The sequence below is a fragment of the Gavia stellata genome, chromosome 30 (assembly GCF_030936135.1).
Source record: "Gavia stellata isolate bGavSte3 chromosome 30, bGavSte3.hap2, whole genome shotgun sequence".
NCBI classification, from domain to species: domain Eukaryota; kingdom Metazoa; phylum Chordata; class Aves; order Gaviiformes; family Gaviidae; genus Gavia; species Gavia stellata.
Window position 1 is genome coordinate 1,472,074 of NC_082623.1, and position 26,599 is coordinate 1,498,672.

The 26,599-nt window shown below is 52.8% G+C and overlaps 2 protein-coding genes across 6 annotated transcripts in view; one reads left to right on the forward strand and one right to left on the reverse strand.

Moving 5' to 3' along the window:
• The first annotated feature begins 6,179 nt into the window (after positions 1-6,179).
• DENND2D (DENN domain containing 2D) lies at positions 6,180-15,315 on the forward strand. The gene is given in 12 exon segments (XM_059831222.1): positions 6,180-6,399; positions 7,545-7,729; positions 8,268-8,380; positions 8,495-8,564; positions 9,666-9,743; positions 9,838-9,978; positions 11,907-12,055; positions 12,213-12,390; positions 12,902-12,943; positions 13,288-13,378; positions 13,821-14,060; positions 15,254-15,315. Coding segments are annotated over 12 exon segments (1,569 nt in total).
• Positions 15,316-21,217: 5,902 nt separating this feature from the next.
• The window catches only part of CEPT1 (choline/ethanolamine phosphotransferase 1), a 32,278-nt gene continuing 26,896 nt past the window's right edge, over positions 21,218-26,599 (reverse strand). For all 5 annotated transcript variants that reach the window (XM_059831328.1, XM_059831329.1, XM_059831330.1 and 2 more), the window contains 4 exons: positions 25,204-25,335; positions 24,159-24,317; positions 22,781-22,906; positions 21,218-22,016 (listed from right to left, as the gene is read on the reverse strand). In XM_059831328.1, coding sequence (XP_059687311.1) covers positions 21,897-22,016; positions 22,781-22,906; positions 24,159-24,317; positions 25,204-25,335 — 537 coding nt within the window. In that variant the 3' untranslated portion in view covers positions 21,218-21,896. The remainder of the gene's footprint in view (positions 22,017-22,780; positions 22,907-24,158; positions 24,318-25,203; positions 25,336-26,599) is intronic.

A 26,599-nucleotide genomic window follows, 5' to 3' on the forward strand; every position in this document is an offset into this window, starting at 1 on the left:
GGAGTTTTGCAGCCCCCTCTGCAACCACCATGCAAGAAATGGTCCCTAAAGTTTTTTTCATGCAAAAATGTGCAACCTTTGGGGTCTGTGACTTGGACTTCGGCTCTCTGCACCCCAGCAATTGGAGCAGGGAGGGCTTTGAGGGATAGGGGATGCACCTTGCTAAGAAGCTATGATTTTGGTGTCCGTTGAGGGTTGGCATCTCTTCTCCTCACCCAGTCTGGTGGGCCAGAGTGTCCCAGCTGGCTCTCAGCCCCCCTGTCCCAGCAGGTCCCCCCACACCCACAAGCATCAGGGGGAAGAGGGGCAGGCAAAGGATGTTACGTGGCACCCCATTCTGGGGAGCTGGGAGTGATCCCCAAGCACCGAATAGGGCAGTGAGCAAAGCATCAGTGGCAGGAATGGTGCAAACACAAGTGAGCTGAACCCACACATCCTCAGCCCAAGCGCAAACCTCCCTGGAGCCAGATAACCAGAGAGAAAAGTCTCTGGGGAGGAAGGTCCCCTCTCCCGCAAGGTCTCCCAGAGGTGTTTCTTTGCTCTAATGCTGCCATCCAGTGGGAGAAAATCCCTGGCATGGGAAAGGCTGGAAAGAGGTCCTTGGGGTCCCCAGCCCTGGGGGGGACACACACCACCACCACCAGCAGCCTTGGGCTGCCCTCGGGGACCTCCCTGCCGGGGATGCTGCAGGCAAACCCAAGCCTCCATCTCCAAGCCCCGACCCCAGCCTGGCTGCGATGGGCAAAATAAAAACCACTCACACGCCGCACACTTGAGCTGCTCCAGCACCCTAACACCCTCCCGAAATGCAGCACTCAGTGAGGGGAAGGGGAAGGGGTGAAAATGCACCGGGATGAGGCAAGGGGCAGCAAGCTGAGCTGTCCTTGGGAGAAGGAGGAGGGTGAGGAGCTGCGGTGCAAGCAAGGTCCCAGCGGCGAGGACACCCCGGTCCCCATGCGATGTGGCCCCACGGGATGCTCACAACAGTGTCCCCCGGCCGCGGGATATTTGCAGTCTGAACACACCACGCCCACAGAAAGCCAAATTCCAGCGTGTATTCATCAGCACTGGGGCTGCAAGGGGGGAAAAAAACCCAAACACAAAACTCCCCGGGTTTGGTTCAGGAAAGCGAAATGACTTTGGCAGCGGCCACAGAGCAGCGCGACGGCAAGTGCTGCATCCGCGGTGGCCAGCAGCCCTGAGGATCCCACAATGTGCCCGTTTGTTGTCCCGGTGGGTGGCTGGCTTCCCGCAGAAAGGAGCTTTCAGTGGGAATATTCAAAAGTTCAACCTCTTTCAGCAGCGCAAGGTTTGCTGGATTGTGCGACAGGCACAAAGGGACAGTGTTTCCTTGGGAGCGGGGAGGTTTTGTGGCTGGGAACACGGCTCTTTTCTTCCCCGCACAGAAGCCGTCTGAGCAGAGTCAAAGCATTATCGAGGCGGGATCGTAGTCAGATACTTGCCTTAAAGGGAGAAAGCAGAAAAGATTTGTGTATATGGGAAAAAAAATCAAAGAATTTGGGGATTTCTTTTGGCTGAAAGCAGCAGCTGTTTTTCCAAGGTGTCTCCAGTTTCCAGGAAAGCAGGGATTTTCCTCCAAAACTGTGGGGGAAAACCCGTAACTTTTTATTTTGCCTGCGTGCCAAGAGGAAATTTCTGCTGGGAACAAGCCCTGTGTGCAAATAAACACGCTGCCCTCTCCTCCGGGAAGCACAAGTGCTCTTCCACCCAGTCAGGATCAGCCAGAAACCATCCCCCAGACCAGCAATTCCCTGAAACCCCAATGAGGCAGCAGCATCCCGGCCAGGTCAGAGGCACGTGCCCTGTTGGGGATGTGTTTTGAAAGCATCCGCCACCTCTGCAAGCTGGCGAAGGCCATTTCTCCCAGCTGCAAACCCACCCTTGAGCTCCAGCCCACGCTTGGGGAACGGAAGGGGATGGGAGGTGTTGCAAAATATGAAAGGAGGATATTTGGTGTAGGAAATCTGGTCTACATCTGCAAACAGCCACGCTCCGGCATTAGGGCTGAGAACTGTGCACAGCTCATCACACCTAAAGTCCTCATAACCCATAGCTGTGCCCAAAGCCCCTTCTGTGTCTTTAATTATTGCATAAGCACTCTCTCAAAATGGGAGAGGAAATATTAGGGGTGTGGACAGGCTAAGGATGGGAAAAGGGGATTTTTTTTTTAAAGATATCACTGGTTTTAAAGAGACTTTCAGCGTTGGTGGGTCTGGAGCGGTAAAACCACCCAGCAAAGCCAAGCAGCTCTGCAGCCGTGCCTGGGATGGGACGGCCACCATATCGCAGCACTAATGAACTGCTCTCCCTTCCTGTAACGAACACGGATGGCAACCGGCCTCGAGCCCGAGAGTTGGCCAGGGCGCCTCTGAGTCACTCCGAGAGGGGGAATAAATCTTGGTCCGATGGAGAAACGCCAGCCCGAGGGAAAGCACAACGCGGCTGGCGTTCCCAAGCACAGCCAGGACAAGCTCGCAGCCGATGGCCATGGAAATGAAAGCATGGTGGCCACGTCAGGGCAGCTCGGCTGACTCGCCATCAGGCTGCCAAGCAGGAGACCCCAAAACCTCCATCCCGTGGAGGGGATGGTTCAGCGTCACCCCCAGCCCCACAGCGGCTGCGCTGGGCACCGTCCCTGGCACCGGCGGGGTCCCGGGGAGAAAAGGGCTTGGAGGAGGCCAGGAGGCCAGGGCAGGGCTCGGGCAGAGCGCTCTGTCCCCTGCGGTGTAGGACAAAGCCACCCCTTGTGCCCGGGGTCCCTGCCCCATTTCCCACCCTACTCCGGGTGCCGGGGTTGGGGTGCCGGGCTGCCTCCATCCCCGGTGTGCCCAGTTCCCCCTCTGCCCAGGGGTGCCCCTATGCCCGCCCCACCGCGGGCAGCTCCCCCCTACCCGGGCTGTGCCCGGCAACCCCCGGGACGCCCGGCCCCGTGGGGGGGGTTCTCAGCTCCCCCTGCGCCCGGTGCTCCCGGGACCCCCATATCCAGGTCGCTCCCGGGACCCCCGTGCCTAGTACCGCTGGCTCCCCCGCGCCCGGTGCTCCCGGTATCCCCACGCCCGGTTCTCCCGCCTCCCCCATGCCCAGCTCCTCCTGGCATCCTCCTACCCAGGGGTGCTCCCGGCTATCCCGTTCCCGGTGCCCGCGGGACGGCCGTGCCCGGGTGCTCTCGGCTCCCGGGGCTCCCGGTATCCCCGTGCCCGGTTCTCCCGGCTCTTCTGCAGCCAGGTGCTGCCGGGACCCCGTTGCCGGTGCTCCCGGGACCCTCTTCCCGGTGCTCCCGGCTCCCCCCTTCCCGATGCTCCCGGGACCCGCTTCCCGATGCTCCCGGCTCCCCCCTTCCCGATGCTCCCGGGACCCCCGTGCCCGGTGCTCCCGGGACCCCCTTCCCGATGCTCCCGGGACCCTCTTCCCGATGCTCCCGGCTCCCCCCTTCCCGATGCTCCCGGGACCCGCTTCCCGATGCTCCCGGCTCCCCCCTTCCCGATGCTCCCGGGACCCCCTTCCCGGTGCTCCCGGCTCCCCCCTTCCCGGTGCTCCCGGGACCCCCTTCCCGATGCTCCCGGCTCCCCCCTTCCCGATGCTCCCGGGACCCCCTTCCCGGTGCTCCCGGCTCCCCCCTTCCCGGTGCTCCCGGGACCCCCTTCCCGATGCTCCCGGCTCCCCCCTTCCCGGTGCTCCCGGCTCCCCGTGCCCGGCGCTCCCGGCCCCCCCGTGCCCAGGTGCCCCCGCTCCCGGGGCGGGCTCCCCGTGCCCGGCCGGTGCCAGGTGCGGCCCGACCCCCCCGCTCCTCCTCTCCTCCCCTCTCCGCCCCGTCCCGTCCCTCCTCCCCCGGGAAAGCGAAAGTGCGGCGGGCGGAAGCCGAGCCCTCCCCGCCGGGCCGCGCCGCACCGGGGCCGCACCGGGGCCGCTCCGCGCCGGGGCCACCATGGCTTCCATCGGCAGCTTCTTCCGACGGAGCCTGCGGCGCTCCGGCCGCAGAGGTGAGGGTCGGGAGGGGACGCCGGGGAGCACAGCCCCGCGCCGGGCTCCGCGAGGTGCCGGTGCCGGTGCCGGTGCCAGCCCCGGAGCGGCGGCTGCGGGAGCCGACGGCTGCCGGCGGAGCGGGGACTTTCCCGGGCAGCGCAGCGCAGCCACGCCGGCTGGGACCGCCGGGACGGGCGCGGGCACCGGCACCGGCACCGGCACCGGCACCGGCACCGGCACCGGCACCGGCTCGGTCCCCTCCAGCCCTGCCCGTCGGCGCTCCCCTGCGGAGCCCGGCTCGGGCCGGCTGCCCCCGGGGCTCACCGCGTCTCCCGGGGCTCGTTCCATCCTCGGGGGCTTACCCCAGCCCCGGTGGTGCACCCCGTCTGCCGGGAGCTGCACCCCATCCCCTGGGGGTTCAGCCCATCCCGGGAGGTGCACCCCATCCCCTGGGAGCCTACCCCGGCCCAAATGAGTCTGCCCCATCCCCGGGGGGGGGGGTCCAGCCCCCCGGGGTTTGCCCCATCCCAGGGGCAGCCCCATAGGCTCCCTGTTACCACAGCCCCAAAAGCTTTCCCAGCCCTTTGCCCACCGCAGGGCACACCCGAGCCCAGCACCGCGAGCCTTTAGATAGTGCAGAAATCGGTCCTTTGGGATTATGAGCTTTTCCGAGATACAGGACGGATCGCCGGGGTGTTCTGGCCTGCTGTACCCCAAGCCACAGCAGAGCAGGTTGGGGCAAGCTGCAGATTTGGGGGGCTCACTGCAAGCCCCCCCCCCCCAGGTCTGTTTTGTGCTGGCTGGCTCTTGCTCTGGGTGCGATTTATGTTTTCTCAAGCTCAGCAGGAAAGGTTCGATAAAGCAAAAGCCATTTCCTCTCTGCTGGGGCAGGTGGGCGGCTGCACGGAGCGGGAAGCAGAGCTGCTCCGCAAACCGTCGTGATGGGCCGGGAGGTTTCGGCACACCGCAACCCGGGACTTTTCCAGGGGGAAAGAAACAGGTTGTGCCGCATCTCAACGTGGGTCTGAGCACAGCCCTCGGCTGATAAGAAAACCCCGCTCTGGTCAGGGAAGCTGATTGTGCAGCAAAATGTCTTTTTCTTTTAACACCGGTGGCGCCGGTGCCGTTTCCGTATGGGCCAGGGCGCACCGCGGCAGCCTTTGCCCTTGCCGTGCCCAGCGCAGGGAGGGGTGGAAATCCACAGCACCAGCAGCCGCTTTCCATCCAGGAGCTGCGTGCCCCCCCCGGCCACCTGGCTCATTCCCCTCCTCCCAGGGGGTGCTCCTGCTGCTGGGGGGGCTGGGGGGTGGTCCCCAAGTCTTTCCCGCTTGGGCAACAGGAGAGTCGCTGGCCAAAGCTCTTGCAACAGTGGCTTGTGTCCCCAGGACACGCAAGAGACTGTGAATCCTGCCGCTTTTGGGGAGTGCTGGGACCTCTGATGCCACATCAAACCCATCCAACGCTGCGCGACGGTGCATGGCCCGTACGTCCCCGGAGTTCGTCTTCCAGCCCAGGGATGGGGTATTACGGTCTCAGAGGGATTTAAGCTCTGCCAGCGAGGGCGTTGCAACCAGACCTCACGCAGGAGAGCGCTGCTGGGTGACGCCACGCTTTCGGGAGAGCTCGCCACGCCGGGTCGTGCTTTGGGCAGGCGCGTGGGTCCGTCTGCAAGGGGCAGACCCACAACCCGGCATGACCAGCCTCCCCGGAGCGGCAGGTTTTACTCGGCTCTTTGAAAACGCCATGGACACGATGCAAATCCAGCCCTTGCTTGAGAGCACGTCTTGCGTTCTCTGAAATGGAGGATGGGACTGGATAGGCAGGATTTAACCGGACTTTCACCTCACCCTGGCAACCTGCGATGGGAAAACAATCAATGCTGGCATCTGGTGAGGATGGGGGACGCCAACAGCCCTCCCCACTGCACAGCCCTGTTCCCTGGGGTCCCCCCAGCAACAACCTCCTGCCACAGCCCCGTAAGTGAGATTGGACCGCTGAAGCCATTGCTGGAGCATCCCAAGGAGGAGCAGAAGAAGCAAAGTGCATCTCGTCGACCTTTTTTCCCTGGCCCGGAGCACCTTGCTGGGTTGTCACATGGGTGATCACCACCAAGGACAAACCAGAGGTGTCTGCAACCGGGTCTCGTCCTCGGGGTGCACCTGGGCTTCCCCCTGCTGCGAAGGGACCTCTTCGGGATGAATTTCACCTTGCCAAAAGGAAGGACTTTGCATGCGGAGGTGGAGCGGCCTCGGGGTGCACGCGGGGGTGGCTTCGCGCATCTCCCCGCCCCGAGCTGGGAAAGGTGTTTCTGGTCCCTGGGAAGGGACATCCTGTGATGGGACTGTGAGTGCCACCTCCTCGGATGAGCTTTCTGCTCCCGTCGGCTCCTGATGACCTGGAGCAAAGGCTGGAAAGGTGTTTCCAGACTAAAGGAGAGGGCTACGGAGGCAGGGGATATGCGGGGTGGGGTGTCCACCAGCACTGCTTTTGGAGGAGGATGTTGTGCACAAGGGAGAGGGATGATGAGAGCAGCCGGCCACGGCCGTGCCTTGCCTTGCCGAGCTGTGGCACAACCAAAAGAGCCCAGGGCCAAACTCCAGGATGCGGGGAAAAATTTCATCCAGCCACGCATTTATTTTCCTGCCTGTTATTCCTAGGAGCAGCTCAAGCATTTCTGTTCCAGCTCCCAGCCTTAATCAGAGCCAAGACCAAGCCCGGGACAGTTTCAGTGCCAGGAACCAGGGATTTAGAGTTGCAAGCGGCTGCTGGGAGAGGGAAAAGCTGTGGCATTGCCTGGCTGCAGCCTCCTGCCAGCATTTAACTCCTCTCCTTCCCAACCCTCAGATCTCATTTCCCCGCCATGATCATCCCAGGGCCCTTGGAGATGTGGCTTGGGCTCTTTTCACTCTGATTTCTAGTTTTTCGGGTTGTGACAGCTGACGCTCCCCAGCCGTCCTCCCCAACCGGCCGAACAAGAAATGGGCTGTAATCTCAGGGAAATGCTTTGGGAGCTGTGGTTTACGGAAAACCCTCGAGTATCTCATTTGCAATCAACAGTTCCCAGGACTGAGGACATCTGGCAGGGAGAGGTTGGGATTCATCTTGTTGGAGCCTTTGGAGGTGCTTGAACAAGATCTGTGCTGTTTGTTTGCTGGTTTTTTCCCCTAAGGGAATAAAATTAGCTGCTATAAAAGCATTCCCACACCTTCCCACAGATGCTTTCTGCAGGGATCCTCTGCTCTGTGCCATCCCATATGCCGGCTTCACTCTGGGCATCTCTCTGCCCTCCCTGGGATGGGGAAAGGGAGGGCTGGGGGTGTCTGACAGCACTTTGATTTTCTCCAAAAGACTCATAAAAGCCGTTTCTCTTTCCTTTCAGTGTCCTGTGCCCACATGTCCCCAGCTGTTCACTGTTGGGGACCGAAAGACCCCATGCACCAGGTCCCGGTTCCCTCCAGCCACTATGGCTGGTTCTGCATCTCCTCTCCTGCCATCAGGACACCTCCTGGCCTTTCATTTCACTCTGGTCTGTTTTTCGGTGTTTTTTTTTTTGGCTACAGAAGGAAAAGAGGAGGCCTCTGCCGCAGAAAACAACCCCTCACGGGTGCCGCAGGGGAAACCAGGAGAGCGGAGCTCCGTCTTCTATTCTGCTGGACAGTTTTTCTTCGAGTACCTGGTGGTGGTGTCACTGAAGAAGACGTCAGATGGACGTTATGAACCCAAGATAACCTACCAGTTCCCAAAGGTATTTAGTCCCGTGTTTCCAGGAAGATGAGTTTTCCAAATTTAGAGGAAAAGGGGATGTTGCTTCTTCTCCATCACTAGAGCCGGGGGAGGAGAACAGAAAAATACCCCGCGCCCTGGAGTTGCAGACCCAAACCCCGGGGCTTTGCTTGCTGTGGGTTGGGGTTGCTGGGACCGTCTGTCCCTCCCTGCGGTCCGAGCCCTGGGCCACAAATCACAGGAGGAAAATCCCGGGGTGCTCCCTGGTCTGCTGTCCCAAAACGGGAGACCATGGCAGCGAAATCACACCTTGGGGAGGTGGCACAGGAGGAGACACCTTGTTTGCAGAGGGGCCCCTGGATTCCTCTGCATTGCCCCACTATCCATGGGGTAAAAGAGTCAAAAATTGGATTTTTGGGAGATGCTTGTCCAGGGATGTGCAGGCACCCTCTGCTTCAGTCTGAGCTGGGGGTTGCTTTGGGACACACCCCATCCCACCCCATTCACTGGGGCTATGGGTACCCTCCATCACCCTGACCCTTGGCATCGCTTCATTCCAGCGCGAGAACTTGCTGAAGGGCCAGAAGGAGGAGGAGGAACGTCTCTTGCAAGCCATCCCCCTCTTCTGCTTCCCTGATGGCAACAACTGGGCCCCCGTCACCGAGTTCACCAGGTACCTGCTCTGCTGCGGGGTCTTGACTGTGGTTTCCCACCCCGTGCTGCCGTACTCCTGAGGGCTGCGGGCTGGAGGAGCTGTCCCATCCCCATGCGTTGTCTCTCCTTGCAGCGAAACCTTTTCTTTTGTCCTGACCAACGTGGATGGCAGCAGGAAGATCGGCTACTGCAGGCGGCTGCTGGTGAGCATCCCACCGCCCGTACACCCATCACTGGGTCAGTGGTGGCTGTGCCACCCCGTCCCGTGGTGGGACACGATGCCTTCTGCCACGCCCAAAGTACAACTCTTGGGGACGAGCCTTAGAAAGCCACTTGCCTTGACAAAGATGATGACAAGCAGCAAGGGGGTGCCCAAAAGGGGTTTTTTTGAGCTTTCTTCTGCTGGGGCATCAGTTGGATGCTGGATGGAGGAAAGCAGCGTTTGCTGTAGCCCAGGGCTGGCCTGAAATGCAACCAGGAGATGCGACGCTTGGGAGGTGCCATTCCCCGTACCGGTGGTCGCTGCCTCCCCAGCCATCTCCCACAGCTTCCCTGGCTCCTTTCCCTTGGCCGCAGTGGTCAGGATGGCTGCAAATCCCACTCGGGATCAGGATGGGGATGTGCGTGAGTCCATCCAGGTGCCAAGGAGCTGTGTGCCCTCAGCCCCATCCCCAAAAATTACTTCTGAACAGTGGCTGCCTTTCTCAACTCATGGATTTGGCCGGCTCGGGGGCTGCAAGGCACGATGGCTGCTGATTTAGGCACAGCCTGCTTAAATCAGGACATAAAGCCACAGGGCCATACGCCACGGCTGGGTGACTTGCTGGATCCCACCACCCCTTCATTCCCTGGCAAACCTGCCCACTTCGGCATCCAGGGCTGAGCTCTGCCTGTTTGAACTGGATGTCTGGAGGGCTGAAAGTGCAGAGAGCAAACAGACCCGGGATAGTCCAGTTGGAAAGGGTAAAAAAGCTTGGGCACTCATCCCACGGGTCCCTGTTTCAGTAGGAGGCAGGATTAGCCCCGAGGATGGCGGGGCAGGACATCTCGGGGGATGCGTGTCTGGGGGGTGAAAGTCTGAGAATATGCCAGAGGGCTTTGCACCAAAATCATTAACAGCTTTGGCATCCGAATTGCTTTCTCCGGGCACTCTCTGCTTTTACACCATCAACTGCATCCTTGGCCTGAGCCCCAGCTCTGAAAATCCCCCAGCGAGTGGGGCCAGGGAGGGATCGCTGGGGAGAGTGCGGAGCTGGTGTAGTGGGGCTGGGAGATGCTCAAACCCTTTTCCCATCCTCTTCCAGCCATCCGGCCGTGGTGTCCGCCTCCCTGAGGTCTTCTGCATCATCAGCTGCTTGGGCTGCTTCGGGCTCTTCTCCAAGGTAGGGATGTGGTGGCTCCGTCCGGCACGGTGGTGGCCCAAGCAGCCACTCCGTTGCCTGCGGGGGTTTCACAGCTCACTTTTTTCTCCCCCAGATCCTGGATGAGGTGGAGAAGAGGCGCCAGATCTCCATGGCGGTGATTTACCCCTTCATGCAGGGCCTTCGGGAATCGCCCTTCCCAGCTCCAGGGAAAACCGTCACCATTAAAAGCTTCATCCCCGAGTCAGGCACGGAGGTTGGTGGGGGTCTCGGGGGCTCAGCAGCACCTTCTGAACTGCTCCAACACGGGGAGCCTGGGCTATCTCCAGGAGCATCCTCCACACCTGCAGCACCCATGGGTGCTCGCCATAGCCATGGGTGGTGGGTCGGACTGCCGGGGACCTTGTGCCATGGCAATATGGGTGCCACCTCCCTCCTGTTCCAGGAGGAGAGCAGCAAGAAGTGAGGATGAGGATGGAGCCCATCCACAGGTGATGCTGCCCCATCTTCGCATCCTTGCAAAGCAGCGTCTTTGCAGCTCCATCAGCCTCGAGCTGGAGCTGCCAGCCCAGAACCTCCCCGGACGCTGTTTCTTAACACGTCGGTGCTTGCACAGCTTTTACGTCAGAGCGGTGCATCACGCCGGGGGCCGTGGAGCCAGGCTGGCTGCACCCCGCTCGTGACCTGGCGTTCACACCTCCGAGTGCGGCATACGGGGCTGTTGGGGTGCGCAGCAGCGCTGGGGCCATTGTGGGTGTCGCAGGCTGCAGCTTCCCCTGCGCACCGCAGTACTCAGCTCTCAGCCTCGACACCCGCCCTAATTTAGCATCACGAGCAGGCAGCCGGCACGGTGCAGGCGTGCGGCAAGCCTCGCCCTTACCTGTGGAAAGGAGATCTGATACGGGCACGGTGCCCACGGGGCTCATCTCGCCCACACATGGCCCAGGCTCGCACAGGCAGAGCCTTTTCTTTGGCTTTTTCCTTCTCTTGTGGCAAAGTTGGGGTGGAAAAAGGGGGAGGATCTGCCTTGGCACCAGGCAAAATAACCTCAGTGCTGAGCATCCCAGGGATGCATCCTGCCAGGGTGGGTCTGAGAGCAAGAGCCCTCCTCTCTAGTGCAATTTAGCAGCTGGCTATCAAATTGCAAGCGATTTCTTCATCCAGAAAGGCTTGTGCAAGGACTTTGCAGGTTGCTCAATGCTCTGGCTGCGGGCCAGGCTGCAGGGAGCGCGGCTGGGGGTGACGGGAGAGAGGACTTGCGACGAGGACGTTCTTCGAAAGATCTGCACTTTGGGGCTCTGGGCAGGGGCTGGAGCAAGTCGAAGAGATCAGAGAGAAAACAGGGAAAGGGGTGAAAAATAAATCCTGGGTACTGCATGAGCTGGGAGCTGGGGATCGGGCAGGATTTGTGCTGGAAAGGGGCTGCGGAGCCCAGCCAAGCCCTGTGCTGCTGGCTGGGAAGATGCTGCTTTGCTGGAAAGGTGGTTTGGCACATGGAGGAAGGGGACTTTTTGCCCCCCCTGCCCCCTGAAGCTGAGGAGAGGGACCAGGACTGTGTCAGGAGCTGCACAGTCCTGTTAACTCTTCAGCGGTTGCCATCTCGGGGCTGCCTGCAGCAGGGCAGAGGTATCAGCCAGGCTTGGGAGACTTGTCTGGGGCAAAGCCAGCAGAACAGACAAACCACCTGCAAACATCCGTTAGGTAATTCACTTTTGGGCCATCCTAGCTAGGATGAGGCGAGCTGGCCCTCCCAGAGAGTCTTTTGAGGAAGTTTTTGTGGTTTTTATAGCAAAAGTCATGCCTTCATTCCTCCTCCCTTTCCTGGAAGCTGCTGCTCAGAGACGAGCTGTCAGACGCCAAGGTAGGAGCACGTCTCTGCCCATCACCAGGGACTTGGGAGCACTGCAGAAAAGAGGCATTTTGGTTAAAAATCCAGTGCCCCAATAAAAAAACCCACAGCGCACATTGCCACTGGCTTCTCCTGCATCCTCAGCACTGCACAGTCCAAATCTCCAGGCAGGACAAGATGAGGTTTGTCCCTTGCAGAGGGACGTGATGCAGATGCTGCAAACTCTGGGTCTTTAATTGCTTCCCAGTCAGACCAAAAAGGTTCTTGGGGGTCAGGGTGGCACAGAGGGAGCATTGCACCTCCTAAGCTGGGGTTTGGTGGCTCTCCCTTGGCAGCTCATCGAGCTCACGCGGCCCGTGGATGCCCACCTGGAACATGTGGAGTTTCAGGCTCTGCTCCAGCGCCTCAGCCCCCACCTCATCCTGCACATCTTTGCCTCTGCCGTGTTGGAGCGACGGCTCATTTTCCTGGCGGAGGAGCTGAGGTGAGTCCTGATCTGTTTGTTTAAAAATAAAACAAAACAAAAAAAAAGCCCTTGAAGGAGCACAGGACGCAGCTGAGCTCAGGGTGGGATGGTCCCTCCGAGCAGTGAAATCCTCTTTCCTCACGCAATGCCACCACGCTGGCTCCTTGTCCCGCAGCGTCCTGTCGCAGTGCATCCACGCGGTGGCTGCTCTCCTCTACCCCTTCAGCTGGGCTCACACCTACATCCCCGTGGTCCCCGAGTGCCTGCTCGACACCGTCTGCTGCCCCACGCCCTTCATGGTCGGCATCCAGATGCGGCACCTGGAGCGGGTCCTGGACCAGCCGATGGAGGAGGTATTTCATCCGGGTGGGGGAAAGCATCTGGATGGAGCCACTGGTTAGTCTGTGACCCCGGATTTGGGTTGCTCTGGGGCTGAAGGCTCTGGTTGTGCCCTTTTCCCATCCAGGGAGGCTGGAGATTGGGGCTTCTTCCATGTCCCCTCCTGTTGGCACCTGGGGCAACACCTCCACGCCCCCCCAGGTGCTGCTGGCAACCCCAGGACCCATAGCCCTGACCCTGGGGGCTCAGGGAGCTGCTGTTGGCCAGGCTGGCTGTTGGCATCGTCCCAACCTTGCAGAAGTGGAGAAAGGCTGCCTGGGGACAAGCCACCGAGCCTGAGGCAAACATGGTCCCTGGGGGGGGATGCCCTGGTCCCCCTGCCCCGGTCCCTCCAGCACAGAGGGACCAATCCTTCTCCTGCCGCCTTCGTGGGCTGCAGACACAGAGGTCTGATCATAAAACAGGTGGGAGGAAGCCTGGCTGCCTTGGTAGTGCTAAACCTGGTTGCTCTCTGCTCTCTTCCAGGCTCTCATAGTTGACCTCTGCGAAGGGAAGATCCTCCGGGCGGTAGGTCCCCCCATGCAGGGCAAGGGTCCCTTTCCACCCTCGGTCCCAGCTACCTGGCAGCTTTCACATTTTGGGGGCAGAGACATCTCGGTGTCGCCCACGCAGGGATAACGTCCCACGAAGGGATGTCTCCATCCGCTGCATCTCTCTTGTCGAGAGCCGGAGCAGCAGGGTCCATGCGTTGGGCATCCCACTCCCAGCAATCACTGCAGCACTCTGCAATGATAATTGATTAACGAGCTCTGCGGAAAGCCCCACTGATGGGCTGAGCTAACTGCTGCCCGCAGCCATCTGAGCCGGGTTCCCACTGGTGCCGGGTGCTTCACAGCCCCGTTGCCTTCCAGGTCGGCGATGAGGAGGAGATCTTGCCCATCAAGCTGCAGAATGAGATGCTGACGTCTCTGAACAGGCACAACAACAACAACAACATACACAGTAAGGGCATCTCTTTATATAGGGTAAAACGAATGCAAGCTGCCTTCCACAGATGGCCAGAGTCCTCAGCGAAATGGTTTTTCTAAAGAGACCTGGGCTGGGATGTTTCTGTCCCAATTTGCAATAAAATGCAGCCACAGGAGAGAAGTCCCTTGGCCTTTCCCCTCTCCTGGGAAACATGAAGGCAGGAACAGTTAATTCTGCTGAAAAAATCAGGTTTTGCCAATACTTGGTCCGCAAAGATGCCACCACCCTGGAAGGCAAACACAGCCAGTGCTCCCTCGGCAAAATTAGTCTGATCTTCGTTTACTGGCAGAGGGAGTTTTTAAGCAAATAATTTCTCGGGATGCAGAGACTGTGAACCAGCCAGGTTAAAATAGGTCTGTCCTTTCTACGCTCAGAGGTCCCATCCCCACCTCTCGTGCTCTGTGTCCTCTTCCAGCATCCGAGCAGGTGAACACGCTCGTCTCCGAAGCCTTCGTGCAGTTCTTCGTCCGAATGGTTGGCCACTACGCCTCGCACATCAAGTGGAGTAAAAACGGCTCAGGCACCTTCCAGGAGCGAGCCTTCTGCAAAGCCATCGCCTCCAAGACCAACCGCAAGTTTGTGAAGAAGTTTGTGAAGACGAACATGTTTTCCCTATTTATTGAGGAAGCGGAAAAGAGCAGGATCCCACAGGAAGGTAAACGGCCCCATTTCTCCTTCCCTCTCCGGTCAGGTGTGCTCTGCAAAGTCCTGGGCTTAAGGGAAAGAAATGCCCCGTGCCGGGAGATGGTCGCAGCTGGAGGCTGGGGACACTCAGGGCAGCGAGTAGCACTCATTTGCGCTCAACATCTGCATTTCTCTGTCCCTGTCAAACAATCAAAAAAATCCCTGGGCTCATTTTAGATCTTGTTGCTTGACTGTGGACAGGGCAGGCTTACCGAGAGCTCAGTGTTTAGGCAAACATGCCAGTAGCAGCGCAAATATTTGGCTTGGACGCCGGCAGCAGCTGGGAGCTGGCTCCCGGCTGCGCCGCCTGCGAGCCCTGACTCATCTCTGCCACCGGCTCCAGCACGGATCCGTGGTGGCTGGGTTGGCCCTTTCCCCTTCCCGGGGATTTACAGGGCACTGGGCAGAACCGAGCCTCCTCCCAGCCCGCGACGAGGACAAACAGGGCCAATGGAGGTTGAAGAACCCACCCAAAACATCTACCAGTGGCCAGAGACATCCTGGCCTGGGGCTCGCCACCCCCGAGGTCTTGCTGCACTCGGAGGGAGTGCGAGAGGGTGCAGTCCTTGCACTCTATCAGCGACTGCCGCATCGAGCAAAGCCAACATTCCCTCAGCACCACGTGGCAGCGAGCGGCAGATGGTGCCCGTGGTGGGTCCCCCTCCAGCCCGTCTGCAGCCCGCCCGGGGGACTCGGGGTCCGGCACTACCCCACTTGCTGCTTTCTCTGCCCTTTTAGGTCAGAATTTATAGGGCAGGCATGGACCTGGGGCTGCCTGCGATCGGGAGAGAGGGATGGCACAATCCCAGCTTTCTCGTTATATTCCTAGTCTACGTCACTTTTTTGGCTATTCACATTCCCAGAGTCTCCCGCTTTCTCTCTTCCTTGCTGGTTGGAGAGGAAACACAGAAACTGAACAGGAGTGAACACACGGGTTAAAAACTTAGGCTAACCCAGCATAACAAAGCCCATTTTGGGTAGGTGAGAGGGATGGATGGAATGGCAACAACCCCCATTTCACCTGGGTCCTCACCTGGGTGCAGTCGTCCCTAACCCAGCACGGTTTGGCTCCCGGGGTGCAGTCGCGCGCCCCAGGACTCGCAGCCCTGTATCCTCCCCAGCCCGAACGCTTGCATTTCACTAACGACCTTTTCTCATCCACAGCATATTTCCAGCAGAAAATAACAGAGTACCACGAACAGAAGAAGCACCGAAGGGACTCCTGAAGTCCAGCCTAGGAACGCAGGAGCAGGGCTGGGACCAAGCGGGTCCCCACCAGCAGCACCACACTGCGCAGACTCGACGCGTGCCCCGTCCAAGGGCAGAGCACGCTGGATTCTGCTGGATCTCTCTACCGGTTCCTGCCCGTCTGTGACTCACGAGATGCATGGGCAGCACCGAACACCAGTTTCTACCCTTTCTTTTTTCCTCAGGGCATCACTGCACTGGAAAACTCTTTTGCACAGAGCTAGCAAGCAGCCTGTGGTTTCTTTTCTGATCTTGCTAGCGACAGGGACAAAGTGCGACTCACAGCGCCCGGCCCTGCGCAGAGTCTTTGGCCCCATCGGGACCCCACGCAGCGAGGGAGGGAAGTCAGGGAGCTGGCTGCAGGACAACAAGGGTTGTAGAGTAATTGTTAGAGAAAAAAAAAAAAATTAGTAGGAAATAGTGTTATTTCTAATTAAAACAAACCTAGGTTTTGCAAATAAGTAACATCCTATCGAATAAGTTTCCGAGGTTTCTATTATTAACCACTGTTTCACTTTATTTGCTATCAAGATATGCTCGTTGTTAAATACCAGCAGGAACAGCCACGGTGGATTTTAGCGGTTTCCTCTATAGCAGCTGTCTGCTTCATTGGTACCATTTAGAGCCCAGTTTAGCTCTTTAAAGAAACAAACATATTCTTTTCCAACAGGTTATTTATTTGTGCTGTAAGCAAACTGTGAAGGCCACAGGGCTGTGTTTTGTAGTAGAGGGAAACGGACGATCAACAGCTTTGGGTAGGGAGGAAGTATTTGTTAAACTCAGTAGTAAAACATGTCGACATCCTCCTTGTTTCTCGTTTCGATGCCAACTTCTTTTAAAACCTTGCAGTTCATTGAAGCGGTGTCTCTGAAATGCGATGCCTGCCACAGACTTAAAGCTGAATTATGGTTCTGCCCCTTTCCTCATGCACTCATCCAGGGAATAAATACTGCAGCAGGGGAAGCTGGTGCTGGCTGCAGATCTGCCGGGTTCCTTCCCAGACGACCCAGACACTTCTCCCAGCAAGGGCTGGGGTCAAAGGCAGAGCTTCATCCTCCTCTCTGGGATGTTATAGCCAAGCTGCCATATCACTCGGTACCCACTAAACACGTGCACACACGTGCAGATGTTATCAAAAATATAGTTTAATACAACTTTCACAGTGGTATTGAATGCCACGGTGAGAGATTTTACATAAACACTAAAAAATAAGCAGGCTGGCTGCCAGACAGCTTTCGCTTTCAGAGCTGTTGAACATCTAACAAAAACGAGACAGACGTAAAGGGCAGTTATTTTAGAAGTAACTGTTTGTGCAGTCACGCATAAGCATAAGTGACAGAAACACAGTTGGACAGAGGGTACAAACTGAACAGCGATGAAACTCTCTAGCCCTGCTGAAAGAAAACTGATTTTTATTCAGCCCCTGTGTGTGTTTGGAGGGGGAAACAAGAATTATTTGTTAGAAAAAAAAGGGGATTTCTGGCACTGTGGGTATCTCTCCCCAGAGAGAGTGTTACAGGTTTAACTACAGGAAATTAAAGGTTAGTGGTCTTTTTCTGCATTTTTTTTTAATTTAAAAAAAGGTCACCTGCCAGCAGAAAATTGCCTGTGTGGAAAATCAAGGGCACCTATCAAGAATTGTCCCGTTTGAAAAGACCACTTGCCTCCCCCGTCTCCTGCTTGTTCCTTACCATTTTGAGAAGAGGCCGACCTTTTTGGTTGTGAAGCGTATCATCGTCTCATTGAGAAAAATGGGAAGAGGTCCTTGCTTTGGCAGTAGCTCTTTAGAAAAGAAGAATTAGAAATCACGTAAGGGACTGGATTGTGTGGTTGCTTAACTCCTGCCAGAGAAAAATGTTTACAGAAGGTTATTCCTTAGCTGCTGAAAACAGATACACAAAAACTGATCCTTAAATTTAAAAAAAAAAAAAAATGTTGTTCAAATGTAGCCAGTGCTACAGGTATCAGCAAGGGTTAACTACAGGAAGCTAGAAGGGTCGGTGCTACCTTGCCTGACTGCTGATCAAAGAATAGGTTGAAATACAATGTTAAGTTACTTCAAGCACTTTTCCTTTTAGTGTCCTTACGGAAAAAGGGACCTAGATCCATTCCCAGTGACCAGCCCAGAAAAGCAGCCTTTGGGAAGCACATCGGCTCTTAGCTCAGCTTCTCAGCTGGCTACAGGAAGACAAAAGGAACAGGTAACAGGAGCAAGCAGGCATTTTTCCGGCACTAACTTCTTTCCCCACCATCCAGCAGCAGCTTCAGAGCTACAGGTGGTGGCTGAAGATGCTGGAAAGAAAGAAAACAAGCCCAGGCGCATAATCTACCCCAGGACCCCCCAAGTCTCCCCCTACACTCCTCTCACATCTTTTGCCTTTCAGTATGCCGTTACTCTTCCTGACAGCTCTGTCCTTGTTTCCTAAGCCTGTGTGACTGATGGCCTTCCTGATCAGCAAGTTTTAAGGGTTTCTTGAGTTGGGTTGGCCTGAACATTGAAAGGCAGCTTGATATTATCATGCTTGCTTACTCACCTGACTGGTGCAATCTGGCAAGAGCTTTAATGCCCTCCCTTTAACGCCCGGAGAGTGGACAGACTGCATATTGCAAGAAGTATGCACATCCCTATGATCAATCAAGACCGGTGAAGAAAGACGACACCATGCTGAAAGGGCAGATGCTGAATAAAATACCCTCTTTCTTTCTCTGAACTCAGTCTGCCTCTCTTGAACCACCTGCTCGTAGGTGGGGGCACTGTGTTTGCTGCTGGAGACACTGGGGTAAACTCAGCTGCTGTTTGGGGGGAGCACAGACACCATCCAGCTGGGCTCAGGTCGCGTTGCAGCGTACCAGCAAAACTTGCAGCATATTTTTAAATCCTTCTCCCTGCTCAAGATTTGCCTAACACTTGATCTGAGACTACAACAGTAAATAAAACAGTGCCAAGAAGTGCTTCCCTGAACTGGAAAGTGCTCATTTATTCTGCTGAATTGTTAACATAGTTCCCAGCATAGCATTAGCAAACTCACACTCGCACAAACAACTCCCAGGCATGGTTTGGGAGTCAGCTCAGGAATCGCTCCTGATGTGTGGTTCAATTCCTGCTATGAAACTTATCTTCCAAGCAGGGCAGCTGCATGTTATGGCATGTGTCACCCTCTGCCAGCTGGCCTCAGTGACAACAAATAGTCCTGGGCATATTTAACCTACCAGAGTCAACACAGTCATTACTGCTAAGTGCTTTCAGATTGCTCCTGAACAGTAATAGACACAGCTCCTACCTCAGATCACTTCCCACCTGGCTACAAGCTCTGAAAATTGGTGCAGTCTTCACATCCTGCTCTCTGGAAATGATTAAACTTCTCTGCAACTCCACTCCGAACTCAAAGATGGGGCATAGCAGCACTGGATGTACCTGGTGCATGCGGGGTAAGAAGGAAAGAACAGAAAAATACTAGTACGGAACAAAACTGACACTCGGATGAAACAGAAACAGGGCCTGAAGTATCTTGACCTGTCTCTTCCCTGTGTTAAACTCCCTGCCAAGGCAAGGGAACTCCTTTACCAGTTCGCAGAAGAGGGGGCAACACTCCAACACCAAGAGGAACTTTTCAGCTTGCCTTTACAGTTTTAGGGGAAAACTTGCTTAACAGAGAACAGGTTGTATTTGTTTTGAAGGGAGTACACTCAGACGCAGGTGTTCCAGGAAGCTCAACGGCTGCTGTTGCAAAAGTTCTTCCAAGTGTCTTCTGAATGCAACAGAAAGCAAAGCAGCGTGTCACAATATCAGGCTGAGCCCACAAAAATTCTGTTCCCCTTCTCAACTCCCTGAGCAGCCTTAGCTCTACAAGCGTATCTAGATAACCTATGATCACAAGACAGTGCTGTAGCATACAAGTGCCAGGGGTAAAGTTCATTTATTCTATTATTTATTACAGGCATTTATACAATCCCTATATCCACAGCAACACTTTATATGGCTTGGATTACCAGCAGTAACTATTCCCTGGTAACACTGAAACTTTTTCAGGATAGAAATGGGAATTTTTTCCTGGCTGGCTGAACACAGAGGGCATTCAAACTTCCAGGTAGCAAAAAGCTCAGGAAAAGGCATCCTATTGCATTTCCTGAACATCAACAGGCTTTAGCTTAGACATGTTTCATACATGAAAGTTTGGTCCCAGACAACCCTTTAAAGACTTCAGTTCTTCACCAGTCTCAAGTATCAGCAACAAATTATTTGGAGCAGCTTAAATCTTAAAACCCTGAAGACAGAGCAGGATTCTCCTTGCTTGCATCTCTAGAAAACCACTTACGCTCCACGGAGGGACTTCCCAAGCAACTGAGTTTTGCACCCACTTCATGCTGATGAAAAGAAACACAAGGTTTGTGAAAGGGGAGGCAGGCCCTCAGCAACTTAAAATCCTTCCAGTCTTTTGCCTTGCAGACTTTGTCTTGCTCACCACTTGAAGAGCAGCAGCGGAGGCTGGACTATCTAGATCAAACCTTCACCCAGCTGAATACAGTTAAAACTAAATGAACTAGTTACCTAAATTCCAGTTATATCTAAAACTGTGGTACTATAGAGACACCTGCCACCTTACACACTGGTGGTGCTCCCAGTACCAAGGCACTTAGACCATTACACTTCCAGGACACTTCAGAGCTGTGCCCCAGCTATGTGGTCAGGATGCAGGAACCGAACTCTCCCTAAGGCTTCAGCCAAGAAAAAAACCCCAACAACCAAAGAAAACACAAGACAGAGCATGTCCACGCACTAAACACCCAGCTGAAGAAGTGAGCATCTCAGTTCCACTTCCTGCAACGTCTCAAACAGGGGCCAGCCCCAGTTCTTCCCTCGCAGAGACAAACACTTCAACAACCAAACTGGAGCCATGCTCCTCCTGTGTTCCCTCTCTAGCCCAAGCAGTCCCGTGTCTCTGCAAGGACACAGCTTAGGAAGACTGACCTCTCTGTCCCTGGCAGCCTGAGGCTGGGTACTGCCCCAGGGAGGTGGAAGGAGTTTAAAGCTCTCCAAGTCACTGAAGGAACTGAATTTTCTCCCCACTTCCTGAGCACGTTTTCTAATCGCTAGGGTATCACAGGAAACGCATGTCACCACTTCCCGTGGCCAAGTGGGGTTTTGATTTATTGTTGTTGACGCTTTTTTATTTTATTTTTTTAAAAGTGAGCTGTGCTTAATTCATTCAAAGAAGAAACACACACAGTTGTCTTCAGGTACTTCTGTGGCTCAGCAGAGAGAGGCATTTTCCTACTATCTTGAGTGAGATGCTCCATGGTCAGAGGGCTGGGATTTCAGCCACCAGGCTCCTCGCATTCCCCACCGACTGACTCCCGAGCAGCTGCCTAACATCCATGGCACATCCTGCCCTGGACACACTCCCTTTGCTCCGTACAGCGAGCCTAGGCACTGCGTTCAGGGTCTGAAGTTCCCCTCAATGCCAGGGCCTGTGGCACACATTGCAGCACTTCACATCCATGCGATTAAACCCTCCGCTAAATCTAGTGTAGCCTCCCTGATGCAGTTCACCACTTTTAAAGTGGTATTAAAACAACAACAAAACCACCCACCCCAAACTTACTGCACTGCGTGGCATAGAAAGCCCTTTGAGATCCTGGAATGGCAACACCATACACATAAAACATTAGAAAACTGCTTTCTAAGTAGCAGGCAGCATTGTACTTTGTAAGCCTAAGTAGGACAGAGCAACACACACACATCTAAAGACAACTGTTGCTCTCAGAATTCTTATTTATTAAGAGCAGAAAGGAAATTTTGCTTAAGTTTTATACATAAAAAAGTAAACAGTAAAATTTTCTTTCTATAGTCTTTTCACAGAAGAAAATTGAGAAATAAGTTGTCTTTTTAGATAATGTTTATTTAAAAAAATAAAATTAATTGACAAAGATACCACACTATTTTGCATGCCGGTCATCCCTTCCGCTTGCAGAACCCTGTTCAACACATTATTGTTTAGCAAGAAACCGCTTTATCAGCAATGCATAAGCAAAAGAACCACATCAGTCTGGACTCAAACCCTGACAGCTGCTTCAGCTACACAAGCTAGTGCGATATCTCTGTTTTTACCAGCTCAGGTCTTTAGTAGATAAATTTCAAGTGGACACTAAACAAGTATTTCACTAAGAGATGATGAAATATTAAAATTAAAAGCAAGTCGTATTGCAGCTGTAATTATACTACATTAGAAACTTCAGTTGTTGGGGATCACCATATATATTTTGTAATCAAGGTAATTACAAAGACAGAGCATTACTCCCTGCATGCTTTCCCGGGCTTTGAACCAACAGAGTTGACTACATGTAGAGTTGACTAGGGTGTACTTGGAACTCACTCTCTCAGGCAGGAGACTAGTTAAGGAGTGTTACTGATAACAAAGAATGAAAGTTATACAACATTGATTATTATAAATTACTTTGTTCTTATCTGCTTTTTGCCTTAGTCTCCTACATATCTTCACATCCGTTCATGTAGAAAACCAACTCTTTCTTATTTCTCCTTATGGTGACTCCCCGTTTACTAATGGTGATTAGAATGCGTGGAGGAGGACTTGATTCGGAATACATGGATGTGCAGATGGGCAGCAATCTGATTGCACACACTGACACAGTATCGAAGCAAATCAAAGAGAGAAAAGATCTGCCAAGCAAAAAAAATTACACACATTTAGGTCTATGTTTTCATAGAGTATAGTACAAGAGTATAACACCACCTGCATACTTCAGAATAAAAGCACTGGGGTCTTCTTTTCAAGAACTCAATCTCCAACTCTGTAGGAATAAACACTCAGTGAAGAAAGACAGTTTCTAGACATGCTGGGCTTTCTTCCAGCTTTGTGAGAATACAGGCTCTTAGTGCTAGAGTCAGAGAGGGGGAAAACTGTCATAATAGCTATACAGATACTGTGAAATGCCCCATTAACGCTGAACAGTGATTAACCACACATAAAATATCAATTTTATTAAAGGTTAACACTGCATTTTGGTAGATAACACTTGAATGCTTGATAAGCACATATGAGTTTAACTTAAGATATTTTTTCCTAATGGGTGCTCCTAGTAATGACAGATGTACACGCTTTCAAGAGATTAAGGCACAGCCATACTGCACTTGCACTGCGCATAATATATTCCCTTGCTAACAAGACATCAACACAAATCTTCCAAATATTCTATTCTACGCTTTGAATATTTGCTACATTGCTTTAAAACTGTATAAGCTATGCACCAAGCAAACCATGTTTACCTCTGGTTGCATGAGCTCTATTTAAAATCAACTCAGTAAAGTAGGTTCCCAGTCCCATCACCCTCTAGGTGAGTCAGCTAGGCTCAACCAACGCAAACAGTATTTGTGAAAGAGCACGGAAATGCTTGCAATGATAAGCAAAGTGAGTCCATACTTACCAGGGCAATCCAGAGTACAATATACTCATCAATAAAGCTGTTAAAATACTGGTCCAGAAACAATAGCGCTGGGCCTATGAATGCTGTGTCGTGCAGGTGCATTTCGCTTTTGGTCATGTGTGCAACCTACATAAAAAAAAGGGAAGTTTAAGAAATAAACATATGCCAGCCAAGGTAGAGTGATTTCAGAATACACAAAGCCAAAAAAGTTACAGTTCAAGACACATTACTGTAAGATATATCGAGTACTTAAGTAGCAGCAATAATACTGTTTCAGCCATGAAAGTGTACACCTATATAAGATTCAAGGTTTGCAGAGAAGTATCTTTTATTAGAACAAAGAATGTAGCTACAGGAAAACACACCTAACATATTTTCCAGCCCACAAACTTTTCCTCCTGCCAGAAACAAAACAGTAAAATGGAAGTAGAGTGGTAAATTTTAAGGTTTAGTTGAGCCTGGAAATCAATACTCATAGCTGCTAGATCTTCAGAAAATCAGAGAGACTGGGTCTTCCTCTCACTCTACCTATTTGTTCCCATCCCATAAGGATCACCACCTCTCCCTGATTGCAATTCGATGATCATATCCTTTCGTGCCCAGGTGTGACCCTCCCACCCTCCCCCACGTGCACAGAGGCTGTCCCACACCACATCCCCACTTTTACCAGCACAACCGTTGATGTGACTGTAATGAACTGGTCTTGGTAAGAAATAAACTCTTCTTCCCTTGTGAGTTACATCCAACACTGATCCAGTTCACGTGGCAATGCAACATATGCCCACAGAACTGAAACGGTGTGGGGCAGCGGTTGTTGAATCCCTCATCGGCTCCCTGTTCCTGTATTGGGAGAGGGGCTCCTCTCCCCATAGTATGGCCATCTGTTCCCTGGTACAAACCTGTTACTAGTTTTAACCACTATTTCTCTCCAATTGTTTAAGTTAAACCCTGAGCAACTGTTCCAAACCTCAGCAGCTCTGTCACCTTCTCTTCTTCCTTCTCCCAAACTTTCCTCCCCTCTGCACCTGCAGCTGAGGAGGCTTTCAGCCAGCTCTGTTCCTGCCCAGCTCATCACCCATGTGCACAAATACACTGCAAAAATGTGAGTGAACAGCTGGGAAAGGGGGAAGAAACAGAACTCTGGCAACTCTGAGCTGTACTGGCACTGACTGTGTAACCATGGCATTAGCTTGAGGTTTACCACTCCCCTTCCAAACAGAAGAAAGGCTCTGCTGCACCTCCAAGAAAATAAGTAAAGCACGAGTATCACTTCAGTACACAAACAGATGCAAATTAGTCACTGGAATAACTAGAACATTAAAATCTACAAAAAGTTTTACTGCAATAACAAGAAACTCGAAGGTTCTGGTGCACTTACCACTAGTTTATTTGTTATCTTAGCAGATACAAAACCAAAAGTAAGTATATATAAGCAGGGATGCCTTTCAAAGAGCTGCACAGCAGATTTCTTGTAGATCATTGCAGCTAATGCAATCACTGACCCAATATGAAGAAAAGGTGAAAGGACGCTTGTTCCCTACGGTGAGATTAAAGTTAAAGCGTTAGGTTAACAAAATGTGCATGTTGCAGAGAAACCTCAACAAGCCAAACACTCACGTGGTATGCAATGGGTGGTTTCTAGCTAAAAACACATTAAAAACATGTCTTTCTGAACACTGGTACTAACAGGAACAAAACATGATGAAACTTGAGTGAGCATCAGCTGAGAATGTGGTTGAACCTTTCTTGCGCTGGGGGAGAAAATAAGGTTTTAGGCAGCAGAAGTGCACAGTTCCGACACTTGTTCTGACACACGCAGTGGCTGACACTGTTAGCAAGTAACAGCAGACAATACTTCTATTGCTTTTTCTGTGCCAGCTAGAAAGCAATGAAAACAGCCTCTAGGTAGCAACTAATTATTAGGCTGGTATAGAATTGCTATTCGGAAAACTCCCGGAGCCCCAGAATCAATCAACTTCACTGAAACAGAAGGTACTTGTGCAGATACCTCCACCTGTACTTTTTTCACTGATAATATGAATAATACAGATATTTTAGAAGGTGCAAATCCATACCCAATCTTCTTGACAAAATTCCTTCTGAATGTATTTTCACATTGGACTTTTCTGTGAACCCTTTGGGGGGGGGGGCGGGGGTATATTTGTATAACCTGTTTTATAGGATTAATTCAAAAGCAAATATCAAAATAACATGAGCACTTTCAATCACTCAAAAACTTTAAATCTCTTGACTCCTAAAGCTACTATTCTTACGCAGACAATATTAACTTGTTTTTCCCAAGCCAGCAAGGAACTGAAAGGAAAATACTTCACATATAGGAAGTATTATGTTAAATAAAAACCAAAGGCATGGCTGAAAAGCCACAGAGTGCTGAAGAGTAACTAGCAGAACAAAGTACTTACTGCTATAGTGGATCCATTTTTGCCAACTCCACCTGTGAAGATCACACCAAAGTAATTTGTACAGGAGAATATGGTTCCTGCGACAGTACAGAGAGCCGGGAATATTTTCACCTGAATATTCAGTATTGGAATCTTAATGGAAGAGAGACAAGAAGTTAAAATATGCACAAGCAAACTAAAATTGGACTTAACACTTCTGGTGCACTCAAACACTCCACTTTCCAACACCACATTGGCTTTTCTTTCTCTGCTATAGAGAGATTCAAATCTCTACAAGGCACAGAGAAATATGTATTTTTCCAATAATCCTTCCATCAAGCTTCCCATAAAGCTGGACTTATCTTCAGTTACCTGAAAACAGCCATCGAAAGCAGAGAAGTGGTCAAAAACCAAGAACTTGCTAGCTAAATCACCCAGAAGAGAAACACCCGCCTCTTTTCTGAAGCTGGTTGTAAAACTCACAGCTGCAGTCCAAGATCAAACTGGGCAAAGCAAGAGCCATTGGAGATGATTAAACAAAGCCCCTTAAGAAACTAGATACTACCTTACGGGCAAGACAAGGGAGCAAGCAGAGATCAGACAAGTTATCTCAGAGACAGTGAGCCTAGGAGAGTAAGCGATGAGGTTGCTAAAGAAGCGAAAAATGAGCACAGGCAGCTTTGAAAGAAAGGCAGTAGTTTTCTTCATTTTTTAACAGTAGTGTTTCAAGCAGAATGGGAAAAACTAGAAGTGAAGAAAGAGTTCAAAATAAACCACAGCAAATATGTTACAGAAGCAAGTGTTTAGAAACAACTACCCAAAGCTTCCCAACTTTGTCTATACAACTACAAAAAATCTTCACAGGCTTTTAATTCAGGAACTGCAGTCATAGCACTCAACTGCATAAACACACTCGGCTCCCTAACAGCAAGGAGTCCAACTACATACAGAAGCCCAAATGAGGTCAAGTTGTTTCTATTTTTCTTCAATTACACTCTCAGTGTAGCTTTCAGCAGGTAAAGATCAATAGGTTTCTATCTCATTCAATAACTTAATCTCTTGATCTTTTCAGGGCACAATTAAGAGGCAGAGCCAGCTTTAATTCTTCATGCCTCGCTCTTAAGCAGCCTACAGATGAGCACTCAGACCACCTCTCCAAATCACTGCCTGGCAGGCTTCTGGCCGGCTGGCATTGTTTCATGACACTCGAACACGTTTCTCCCGTGCTCAGGCTGCACTGTTAAATGAAAAAACATTTTCTGAAAGACAGTAAAGAAAGAATAATGACAAGTAAACAGAAGGCATACATTGCCACAGACTGGAGTGCTAACTGTAATCATTCATTAATGTTACAAGGCACAGGACTTCTGAAGGTCTCTCTGCGGTTCTATAAATGAAGGTACCTGTGCTGCCCTCT